Here is a 12,698-nt window from a genome sequence, read left to right as displayed (position 1 = left end):
GAAGGGTCTCTCCACGCAGAGGCTAGGTTTCCTGGGGTTTGGAGAGAGTCCCTGGATGAGGCCTGTACCGAAGAGGCTCTGGGAAGGCTAGGGGCCAGCAGATCTGTGCTATTTGGGAGCTAGTGAGGCGTAGTTTGTTGAGGGTGGCTGGTGCTGACAACAGCTTTGGAAGGGATCTCCCTCTGCCTAGCTCGGCCGCTGTCTGGCTCACAGACTCCCAGCTCTGTGGCTCTGGCACCCTGAGCCAGGCACCTGGTTTCGTTCAACTCTACCAGAATCCCAGTGTCTCCAAGATTCCTAGGAACTCTAAATGGGGAGGGGGCGGTGAAGGACCCTCAGGGCCACCTTCCGGCACCCTGTCCCCTTGAAGCACCTGCCCAACTGTCCAGTCTTGGCCATGCCAGGTGCTCATCTGAAACAGAGCACTTCCTGCTGAGCCCACCCAGGATCCTAGGGCCTGTATGGGAACAGAACTGGGCTCAAATCTGAAATTGGAGCCAAAGATCTGATTTCTCACTAATAGCCTCCATAGGTTGCACACAACCTCCCTCGGGACTTCTTCCAGGACAGTCATTCATTCCTTCATTTATGAAACAGTTCTGTAGGTCAGGGCCAGGCCCCATGCCAGGGAGGCTGTGTGCATGGAAGGGGTAGCAAACCATGCCATGCTGTCCCAAGGTGAGAAACCCCTCAGGCTCTCTCCACCCTGGCTTCTCTCCCAGCCCTGGCTTTCCATTCACCATGCCTGCTCTTCCTCCTCTGTCCCTGTTCAACCTCTCAGTGCCTGTGACCTCATGTCCCATCATTTTCAGGAATCTGTGCTTTCTTTTCTTCGCTAGGACCACTTTTGTTCCTGCTCTGACAGAGCTTTGCCATTTGTCACATCTTTGTACATGACACTCCTTTGGCCAGCAGGCTTTTAACTGTGCCACCTGCCCAGCTTCGGCTCATTTTCTATTCTCGTGCTTAAGTGCCACCCTTTGATGTCCTGCTGGGAGCTAAGGAGCCACACCTTGGCAAGTGGGGCCGCTGATGGCATCGGGGTGGAAGGAGGTCTCCCTCTGACTGGCTGGGGACAGAGACAGTGCTACCATGGATGGAAAAGAACAGGCAGGGTGAGGTCTTATGATGGGCATACTCTAGGGCAGAGGATGCTAGGCAGGAGCCTATCCCAGCAACAGTCAAACTGTGGGCCTTCCTCCTTTAGGGGCAGGGACACACAATAGCCCCAGGAAAGAATACACTCTAGGACCTGTGATGTTTTGCACACACCACCACAGCAGCAGCACTGCTTCGCCAGCTTGTGAGAAGCACTTTGCACACCATCAGCGACGGCATGCTACTTACTAAGTATTATTACAGAGTTTGATTTTAGGGCTCAGGAGGTAAGAGGGCTTGCTGTGAATTCTTACAACTTAAGTTCAATTCCCAGAGCCCACATAAAGCCGGGAAGAGAGAACTCATTGTATAAAGCTGCCCTCTGACCTTCGCATGATTGCCATAGCATGTGCATGCCTCCCCATCATACACATGTGGACAATAACAATAAGTAAAACAAATTTTAACATTTTAAAAAAGAAAGTATATATTTTAAATCAGTCTCTTTTGTATATTTCTATATTTCACATGTATCGACTTTAAAATTATATTTGAGGAAGATAGTAATTGAAAAAAAAAAACACTTGATGTTGACCTCTGACCTCTATGTAAATGCACCTATTTATGCATGCACATCTCCACAGACATGCACACATTAATACTAACTGTATTTATACCACATATGCATACACAAATTTCTTTTGACCACTTTATGAAGATCTCCTTCCTCCCTCCTTCCATCTTTTATTTTCTTTTAATTTTTGGAGACAGGGTGTCTCTTCATGGTTCAGGCTGGCCTAGAAGTCAGTATGTAGCTCCAGGCTAGCCTTGAACTCATGGAGGTCCTTCTTTCCCAGCCTCTTGCGTACTAGGGTCACATAGAGGCACAAGCCTCCGTTCCCAGCTCAAGGTTTCTTATATCTTTTTTTTTTTTTTTTTTTTTAATTTCTGAAAAGCATTCTTAATATAGATCCTTCACTGTCCCTGAAATGCCATTTACTTTCTGAGTCAGGATGCCATAACCAAACAGTGCCTCCTTTTGGAAGCTCCCTGAATTGCAGGGTGAAACTCTCAGCCAACTGGAAATGAGGGCAGAGGGGATGTTCGTGGAAGTGCATTTGAGAGTCTTTCTATGACTGTGTCTTTAAGTTCTATATCTCACAAAGATTACCCAGCTTGATTTCACAGCCATGAAAGACATAACATAAATGGCAGGGAGCCTGTGATTCTAGAGTCACGGGTGTTGGGGACAGTCCCTTGTTCTTCCTAGTGCTTTTCAGAGGTTAGTGTGTGTATAATTTACTCACGGGATCTTTTAAGTATGAAAGTCCTTTCTCAGCAAGCTCAGGATGGCCTCTGAGGTTGTATACTTCTGTCAAGCTCCAAGATGCTGCTAGTGCCCCTGGCCCATGGATAACAATCTGGCTCACTAGCAGTTGGCAGTAGAAGGGGTGATGGACATGGAGAATTTTTTTTCCCATAGAAGGCATCCATAGCTCACACTCTGACTTTTGTTAATATTTCAGTGTTTCTTAGATGTACAGTTTTCCCTTGGCATCTGTGGGGTCTGTCTTGGGTGGCACAGCCATTGGTTCAGTGTTGGAGGTCTTGGGATGGAATCAGGAGAGGAAGGCAGAGTTTGGGATCACAGGTGGAGGCCACAGGGAGGGAAACATAACTGTGGCGAGGGCTCTCGGGCCCCTGAGGTGGGATGGAACCCATTATCTGACCACAAGAACTGCCCCTTCTGTGATGCTTCAAAACCAGCCTGCACCCTGTTGTGGCTGCTGTGGTAAGGTCTGCCCTGGGCTGGACATTTGTGAAGGGCAGAGTTTGGGGTTGCGGTGAGGGTCACCTTTAAAAATATTACTCAGTCTAAGTATACATCACTACTCATGTGGCCTTTTTTTGTTGAGAATCTTGAGGTCTACAGCACAGAGATATCTTGTATTTACTTAGTGGGTCGAGGCACCTGCTTTGTGCTTAAAACTTGTCCACACCATCTTGCAGCAACCCTGGAAGGAAGTAACATCACTGTTTATCCCCATCTGAGAGAAGCTAAGACTAAGGGAGGTAGAGTTGTGTGCGTGGTATCTCTCAGGCAGTAGCTCTGTGATTCTGTCCCGTACTTTGTGACCCTGGTGTGGCTTTTCTTAGTGTAGGAAGTGGTTTTTGACAGGCAAAATATGTGTGCATAAACCCGAGCCTGTCTTTAGGGCATTCAGAGTGTGGTAAAGTGGGGGGGGGGGGGGTAGAAGGTGCATAGATCCAGATGCTGAGGGGGCAGTGAGATGGAGCGATGGGGCTGGAGTCAGCTCTGCCACTTGCTGGCCATGGGACCCTGAGGACAATGGTTTTCTTTGCTGAGGTCTGTTTTCTGATTTGTAAGAAGGTATAGAACCTATGTGGGAATATCAATATAAGAAAGGGGGAAAACGGACACACAGATTGAATCCACTGATAACTGTAAAACACAGTAACCCTAATTGTAGTATGCTGCCCTGGTCCCCAGCCTCATCTGCCTGAAGCCTGTCAGGCCCAGATACGGCATCTGTCCAGTGAGGAGATGACACAGCTTAACCCTACAGCAACATAGACTCAGGAGGGGTGTGTCTGGGCGGAAGGAGAATTCACCAGAGGAGATGTGGAAGTTGTGGTTGGCAGGGGTCTTCAGGGGAGAGGGCGAAGAGGGGGAGAAGCAGGTGCCAGAGGGAACTCAGTGAAAATCAGGGTAGCTCTGTGCTTCACCAGGTGCTGGCCTTGTCCAGTCCTGTTCCCGCTCTTCGCAAACATCTGATTACGTCCCGTGCAACCCTGATATCCAGTTACAACTGCACCCCCAGACGAGAAGCCAAAGCCAAAAGGGGTCAAGTGATTTGCCAAACAGCACCGTGAGAGTCCACCTGGTAGAACAGAACGGCTCACCAGATCATCATAGTGCAAAGGGAACAGGGGTGGGGAGTGGGGTGGGAGGGATTAGGTGGGGGGGAGGGGCCTGGGATCATGCTTCTGCCCCACTGCCCCTCAGTGGCGCCCATCTAGGCCCTCACCTTTAATACTCAGTCCTATGGGGACATGCTTCCCACGCAGACGTACACAGCATCCTGCTAAGCCATGTCTGTACCACCTGTGCTCAAGATCCCAGGCACTGGACCTGACTGTCTAGAACATTGCTTGTCCTTAGAGAAGGAAAATGAAAAATGTAGAAAGGCCGCAATCATTCTCCAGGGAGGGCAACGGATACCGTGAGCAATATTGTAAGTGAAGGCATTGTGCTTTTTCGTCTCTATCCTAGGGGCAGAAGAGGAGAGAAACAGCTGTCTCTGAGTGATGTGTTACTCAGAGCTTCCTGGAGCTAGGGTGACATGCGGTGTTTGTAGGCCAAGGCTCTGGGTTCCCGTGGTGGCTGTCTCAAATACTATAACCTTAATACAATTAAGGTTTATTTAAAGGTAATTTAAGATCGGCAGGCCTGTCTTTCCTAGGATTTGCTTCCTGCATCTGATGACTTCGGAGGGTTCATTAGCAAATCCCTTTTTCTGGCCTGCAGGCTTAGTTGACGCACTGTGCTTTCTCTTGCTAGCTGTCTTCTGGGGAGATATTGCCCTGGATGAAGATGACCTGAAGTTATTTCACATTGACAAGGCTGAAGACTGGACCAAGCCATCTGTAGAAAAAGCGGGACATGACACTGGCAAGTATTGGCTCCCTGATCTGCTTGTGTACCAGTGGGATGCCTGAGGACTTGGCTAGGAATCCCTGGTATCTTTGACTTGTAGGTCCTCTGGAAGACCTGGAGGGACTGCGCCACCTCCTCTGATGGAGGCATGGATCTAGGAGCTAAAACTTTACTGTACTCATTCATATTTGTGCATGTGTGCATAATACAAGATTATATACAATTATGTGTGCACATGTGTGGAGGCCAGGGGTCCATGTCAGGTGTCACTGCCTTTTGTAAGGTACAGTCTCTCACTGGGGCTCATCAGTTAGTTTGGCTGGGTTGGCTGGCCAATTAAGCTTTAGGGATCTGCCTCTCCTTGAACTTTGGCCCCAACATTGGAGTTACAGATGTGTGCTACCACACCTAGCGTTTTTATGTGAAGGCCAAGCATTCAAGCTCAGGTCCTCATGATGTACAGTGGGCATTTCATCAGTGGAGCCATTGCCCTAGTTCAACTTAGCTGACCCGTCTAAGAAAATCTCTAGTTGCCTCCATTGGAGGGTTCAGCCTAGAGCCCAGTGTTGGCTCTTGAGGCTCTAGCTTGAGGTGTTGTTTGTCCCAGACTGGAGAGAATTGTTAAGTGGGCTTTGTAGCCCTCCTGGTCCTTAGAAGCAGTGTAGGGAACTGAGTGTGGCGCTGGGTATCCTCATGTGGCAGGTCATTTGATGACCAAGGCTTGCAGCAGCCTACTACCTGTGAGCCTTTCCCCCACACATGCTTCTTTCTCATGAAGCTATTGGAACCTCATCCTGGGTCAAGTTCAGCGCTGGAGAGAGAGAGAGAGAGAGAGAGAGAGAGAGAGAGAGAGAGAGAGAGAGAGAGAGAGAGAGAGAGAGAGAGAAAGAGAGAGAGAGAGAGAGAAAGAGAGAGAAAGAGAGGCAGAGAGAGACAGAGACACAGAGAGAGACAGAGACAGAGACACACACACACACAGAGAAAGAGAGAGAGAGAGAGAGACAGAGACAGAGACAGAGACACAGAGAGAGAGACAGACAGACACACACACACACAGAGAGAGAGAGAGAGAAAGAGAGAGAAAGAGAGGCAGAGAGAGACAGAGACACAGAGAGAGACAGAGACAGAGACACACACACACACAGAGAAAGAGAGAGAGAGAGAGAGAGACAGAGACAGAGAGACAGAGACACAGAGAGAGAGACAGACAGACACACACACACACACACACACACACACACACACACACAGAGAGAGAGAGAGAGAGAGAGAGAGAGAGAGAGAGAGAGAGAGAGAGAGAGAGAGAGAGAGAGAGAGAAAACAGCCCAACCCTAGCCTTCCTGGAGACCCCAGCCCCAGGCAGATGGGTGTAGATCTGGCCCTGTTTTCCTGCCTGTAAAATAGAGGTGAAACTAAGACTCATTTCATAGAGTTTTCGAGGTTGCTGATAAAGGTAACAGGCTAGTCTGGTACCTGGCACATAAGAGCTCAAGAAATGAGAGGGATTTACTGGTGAGTGTGTGATAAACTGAAACCAGTGAGAAGAGAATTGTGAGTGGAAAAGTCTTAGGGCATCACATAGATGGCACCCTCATCCTGTGCCATGAAAGCCAATTGGGAGAGAGGGTGGGAGAGAAGACTTTTCAGGTGGAGGTGAAGTCAGGTGCCTAGTTAAGAAACACAAGAGGACTTCTGTGTAGGACAGAAGTAAGATATGGTCCCCAGAGGACGGCCCTGTGGGTAGGTTGCAGCAGGAGCTGCATCTGGAGAGAATGGCTAGGACGGATGGCTAACAGCTCCTTTACTGTCTTCCCCAGTGAACTTGGGCTTTACCTATGGCCAACAGGAACCCTTCCCGTAGGGTCTCAAGAAGACTATGGCTTGCTCACGTGGACTTGGTCATTCTTTGGTGGAGGAGCTCAACCGTTTACTCCCCATAGCCCTTCAGCTGCTCTGAGGGTGCCAAGTCCTGGCTGAGGATGTGAACACCTGGTCACACTGATTGCTGGCAGTGATGGCACGGGTGAATCCCCGACAGTGTACTTGGTGATGCCAGGAATATTCCTAAAAACCAGAGAGAGGAGGAGGAGATGTGTCCAGAGTCAGATGCTCCAAGACATATGAGGAAAATGAACAGTTAGTGGGATTGGCTACAAAGCTCCCCATAGGGGTTAGCAGATGAAGGCCAGTGCTGTCAGTGGGTCTTGGAACCACTGTGAGTGGCTGGGGACCAGAAGGACTTCCTCTGTGGTGTCTGAGTCTATGAGCAACATAGACTCAGATGTAGGAAAGGATTGCAATCAAAGTGAAGACTGGGGGAAATTGCCACATATGTAAGGGTTCAGGCAGTGGGGGCCGGACACCAAGGCTCTGAATGCACCAGTGATAACCCTCCCTTCTCAGCTTAGCTCAGGCTTTCTTCTCAGTGTATTTCCATGGCAAAATGATTTTTATTCCATTTGCTTTTCTCCGAGGGTCAATTGCGCTTTGTAACCATCTAGAATAGTTATTTTATTTTGGGGTTGGGAATATTCTTTTTATTGATTTTGCTGATTAAACTAATACTTCTTGGTTTTCTTTTAAGTGCAAAGCGCATAAGTGGAAAATGAAAACCCTGTTATCCAGCCCCAGGGATCACTGACATTATCTATTCACTGGATTCCTTTAAGTGTTGATGTGTCATGGCCTTGTACACACACACACACACACACACACACACACACACACACACACACTTTTTAAACACAAAGACTAAACTGGAATGTGTTCGGTAAAATTCCATCACAGATGCCTCTCACACCATGCCAGTGAGCTGGTACGATGCCAAGGGCACTCGTGATCCACAGGCAGCCCTGGCACACCACATCTGAGCCCTTAGGTATGGGTAAGAAGATTGTTTCCCTTTTAATGTAATGTTTAAATGAGAATGATGTTGCAGGGAAGAAATTTGTACATAGATCTTTGAGCATTTTTCTGGGTTAAAACATAAATTAAAAAGGAGCCACCCCTTAACCCACTCTCACTAGGTTGGAATGTGGGGAGGGATGTGTTCTTCATCACAGCTCACCAACTTTCCAAGCTTTGATAAGGGCAGGCTTCTTTCTTGGAGGCTGAAAAGGAGCTCCAGTGGGAGAGGGCTGAAGTCCCTGCATGAGGCACTAGGGCAGGGCTGTCACCACAGAGCAGCCCACAGGCCACTTTTCTTGCCAAGCTGGAGCCACTCTGCGGGCTACAGAACACAGGGATGTCAATTTCTTCTAAGTGGACCAGCGACCCTCTTTGTCTAGAGATGCCCTGGAGGTGCTCGTGTTCACTCAGTGGCAGCATTCGATCCAGAGCACAGATGTCCCAATGGCCAGCTCGCTGCATCTTCCCCTGACCGTCCCATTGCCATTTTGCCACCAGGAAGGAATGGAGAACAGTCTGGAAGGAGTTTAGAATAATGGGGAGCCGTGCTTTTGTTTAGGGGTCCATTTGGGGGTTCTGCAATGGCATATAAGAAGCCTTTGAAGGCTTTGGGGCTCCCAGTAGGGACTTCTGTCACTGTCTACTTAGGCCACAGGCTTGAGTTGAGTTCTAATGAGCTTCCCTGCCTCAGCTCTCTTTTCCCTCAGCCTGCTTTCAAGTCATCTTCCTGGCCACTGTACTATATTGTACTATTTGGAATAGTGCTCCCCCACTCAGGTCTACTACAACTCCAGAAAGTGACCCCATAGAATAGGGACCTTGCAGATCTAGTTAGTTAAGGATCTTGAGATGAGATCATCCTTGGTTTTGAGTAGACCCCTAAATCTAATGGCCAAAGTCTTCCCAAGAGTTGGAGAGGACATAGGACACAGAAAAGGGCATGCAAGGATGGAGGCAGACACTGGAGGGATGACGCCACAAGCCAAACACAACTCTGCCCCCTTAAACCCCTTCAGATGTCCCCATTGCTTATCCGAAAGCTTTCTTAGTCTGGCTCCCAATTCACAGTCTACAGAGACAGGCTCCTTTCCCCTCCTGTCCTCTGTCCAACCCAATGACATCGTGTCTGTCCACACCCTGAGCTTCCTTCCGTCCAGCCTTCTGTTCCAACAACTCGCTCTGCTCTAAGTCCCCATTCTACAGACAAAGAAATGAAGACCAGAGAGCTGGTGACTCACGCTCCGCTCCACTCTGGGTGCCTTTGTGACACCTCTTCACTCAGCACAGCTGCCAGCTGCAGGAGGCCACCTGGCCCACAATGCTGTTGAAATGGCCTCATGTGGGTGTGTTGTGAAAAGCGCTCCCAGCATCTTCATTTTGGGATGGGCTCGTTCCCGAGTCCGGGCAGCTAGCTGACTCGCGGATGTGGCAGTGGCATTTGGATTTCGTGGGGCCAGGAGGCAAGAGCGTATCCTTCAGGGAAAGTTCCTCTGTATGCTTTTGATTTGCTGTGAGAAGAACGGAGCTCTGGGCGGGCACGGACCTAGCTTCTCTGTGAATGGAGCTCTTGAATTAACATTGCGGAGTTTCCTAAAGCTGCTAATCGGATTAGCTGTGTAGTGAAGGAAGTACTTAGCGGGAGACACACAGACACACATACACACACACACACACACACACACACACACACACACACACACACATACACACACACTTTCCAACCCTCTTGCATCTCTTCCCGTATGCCTGGCAGGACCTGGCAGCCCTGTTTTTGAATTTGAGGCACTAGGCAGAAGCCTGTGTGGTCAATGTGTGCATTTTTTTTTCTTTGTTTCCTTCTTCCCTGAAGGGTGGAGGAAGCTTGCTTTGAACATCACCGTCTTTGCAATGTACCTTAGAGGAAGTTCTGTCTTGCGGCTATCTCTGTTGGGATAATGGATCTGAGTTCTTGATCTCTATAATGAGAACTCTGAAAGGGGAAGTACTTTTAATTACTTATTGGCAGTGATGGAAGCCGGTGTTTCCTGCCGTGTCCATTCTGAGCCACTGGGCTGTGTCCACCCCATTGAAGAGGCCAGCCTAGCGGTAACTCTTGCTTCCTTAGCTCCTGCCGTCTGTGCAGAGCATCTGCAGAGCCCCAGCAGTTTGGCTTCAGGGTTCAAAGTAAATAAACAGGCAGAAGCGACAACTTGTGTCCTTTCTCTGAGTGTTATCTTCGAATCATAAAGCCTTTGCCCACAGTTTCTTTGGCTTCTAGATTGCTACTTCTGATCCTGACCACAACTTGGGGTGGCAGACGGAACCCCATTCTCACTTATCTCAAGACTACTTAAATACTGATGTTTCAGACCACAGGAGGGACGTGACCAAAGACTTAGACATCAGAGACTGCTGTGGGTATCTGAATCAAATACTCCAATTCAGGCTTTCTGGGCTCAGATTTCCAAGGATGGAGGAGCTGAAAACAGACTTGCGTGTATGTGCTCCCCAACATGGTGTCTAGCCTTAGGGTCCTTGAGGGAATTAATTGATAGGGTGACTTTAAACAGGCCCATAGACAGACCATGAATTCTGAGTATCCACACACATGTGGAGGCATTCTCCAGCCTGGATAGACATGACTTCCCCATCTTAACAATTTTCTTCATTGGGGTGAGAGTGCTGCCAGACATGTGTCCAGGTGAAAGGTAGGTAAGTGGGTGATTCTTGTGGTGTTTGGTGGAGGATCCATAGCCTATGTATGTGACTGTCGGGCCGACTTTTTGCTGGGGCAGCACCAAGATTCAGCTCTGTCTGCTCACACACTAGATACTATCCAGTGCCATCTTGGAGACAACCTGGTTGCTGGAGCTCTGGGTTGCTGGTGCCTCTGGCTTGGGAAGCTGGAGAGGGTCAGAAGGCTTAGGGAGCTTTCCTCATCCACATCTCTCCCACTGGATCCCCAGGAGCTGGGTGAGGAGGGGCCCATACTGATAGGCTTGGTGCCTTTTATTCTTGAGGTGTGTTGGGCTTCACATTTCAATTTTGGGGGCAGTCTATGAACATCAATGAATAGGTCTCTGAGAAAAAGACACAGAAACACACACAGACACACAGAGATATACAGATACACACAGACACACAGAGATAGCGCGCGCGCGCACACACACACACACACATACACACATTTTTGCTTAGAATCTCAAGATGTTTAAACATTATTGGTCTTTAAGTTCTAAGATTCTGGCCACTCCTTCCCTTTTCTGCGTGCTTCTGCAGCCTTGAAGATGTTTACTTTGGGCCTCTACCTTGTGGATCTGACCTTGTGGATGGTTGTGCATAAGAGTCGGACAGACTCAAAATTGCATTCCTGGTTCTGTATTGCATGGCTGTGGGTTTAGACTAACTCATTTCCTATTTGTAAGATGGGATACTTTACATGGCATCTTCTATATTCTTTATCGCATGGGAGAATCAAATAAAGGTAGTAAGCGGAAACATTTTCCCAGAGCATGATGCCAAAAGCTGTGGTGTCCCCCTTGGTTGACATTTTGCTAATTTCCTTGTCTCCTGGTCTTTCTGGTCCTCATCTGTGTCCCAGACCCTGAACTCCTCAGGAATTCCTTGCAATGCCCTGCCATGACCCAGTGGAAGTGCTAAAGCCTTCCTGTAGCAACACGCCTGGGAGGTTCTTAGATTTGATCCTAACTAACATGCAGGAAATCTCTGTGCCAGCCCAGCAAGCCTCGGTGCTGCCCCAGCAAGAAGTTGGCCCAACAGTCACATACATAGGCTATGGATCCTCCACCAAATGCCACAAGAATCATCCACTTACCTACCTTTCACCTGGACACTTGTCTGGCAGCAACTATGTCTCTTGTTATCTTGAGTCAAACTTTAAGGTCTATAACTTACTGCTTCTAGAAACAGCTTCAAGTATTAGCTCTAACCTGTCCCCTTGAGCTGCTAAATATTCAGTCCCTTGGTCACCATCCTCAAAGAAAATATGAGTTCTGCAGTCACGTGGGAGAGCCATCCTCATCTTGCACAAAATTCTTTTTTTTTTTTTTTCCTGGTTTGTGGTTTTTGGAGACAGGGTTTCTCTGTTTGATTCACTTGTAGACTAGGTTGGCCTCCAACTCACAGAAATCTGCCTGCCTTTGCCTCTTGAGTGCTGGGATTTCAGGTGTGAACCACCACACCTGGCTCTGTACAAAATTCTTGCTTGCATTCAGCATCAACTTGCAATCAGCTTGCATTTCTCCTCGTCAGACTCTCAACAGGAGTGGCTTATTTAGTTTGGTCTTGACCTTTCTTCCTTAGTGCCCATATCAGGCTGAGTATATAAGTGATGCCACTTTTGGACTATATATTGCACACACTGGTTGGATCTGACCAGGAGCTCAGATCCTGGCTCACCTTCAACCCCTACACACACACATACACACACACACACACACTTCCACAGACACCATTATGGTTAGGCTTGTGTGCTTGACTGTGTGATGTCTAAAAGGCCTAGGAGTAAGTGAAAGCTCAGAGAGTGGTCTCAGCCTCAGAGTGCTGGCCCAGGGCTGGGCAGATCCACATCACTTAGTATGGAGTGCCTGAAAATGATACCCATTAGCCATATGGGCAGCAGCTTATCTCACTGGTCCCTTCCTACAGATTCTCAGTCAGAAAACATGGTCCTCAGGACACCTCTGAGACAGAGAGAGCATCCAGTTTCCTGCCCACTGCTCCATCCTTTTGTAATCTGAAGCCATCCAGCTGACCTCCCGTGGTCAGCCTGCCCTCCCAGGAGACCTCTCTTGGAGTTCCACAGCATGGAACTTGGTCTTCATGTGCTGTCATCCACAGCCAGGCCTGGGCTGTGTCACACAGCCCTGCCGTCTCTCTGATGTCAACTTCACGATTAGCAGCCTTTTCTCTTGTCTCCCTTCTTTCATGTAAAAAAAAAAAAAAAAAAAGTTAATCTGTACTCAGTACCCAGACACAGCTATATCCATGCCTTTTCTACCATTAGGGAGGGGGA

General features: G+C 48.6%; 1 protein-coding gene across 1 annotated transcript in view; it reads left to right on the top strand.

Annotated features, from left to right (window-relative positions):
• The window catches only part of Tll2 (tolloid like 2), a 109,335-nt gene that overhangs the window by 17,196 nt on the left and 79,441 nt on the right, over nt 1-12,698 (top strand). Inside the window, exon 2 of the mRNA XM_051146539.1 lies at nt 4,682-4,792. Within this exon, the coding sequence (XP_051002496.1) occupies nt 4,682-4,792 (111 nt within the window). The remainder of the gene's footprint in view (nt 1-4,681; nt 4,793-12,698) is intronic.

The sequence above is a fragment of the Acomys russatus genome, chromosome 5 (genome assembly GCF_903995435.1).
Source record: "Acomys russatus chromosome 5, mAcoRus1.1, whole genome shotgun sequence".
Taxonomy (NCBI): domain Eukaryota; kingdom Metazoa; phylum Chordata; class Mammalia; order Rodentia; family Muridae; genus Acomys; species Acomys russatus.
Note: the sequence above shows the minus strand (reverse complement) of the source record. Positions and strands in the feature narration are given on the sequence as shown.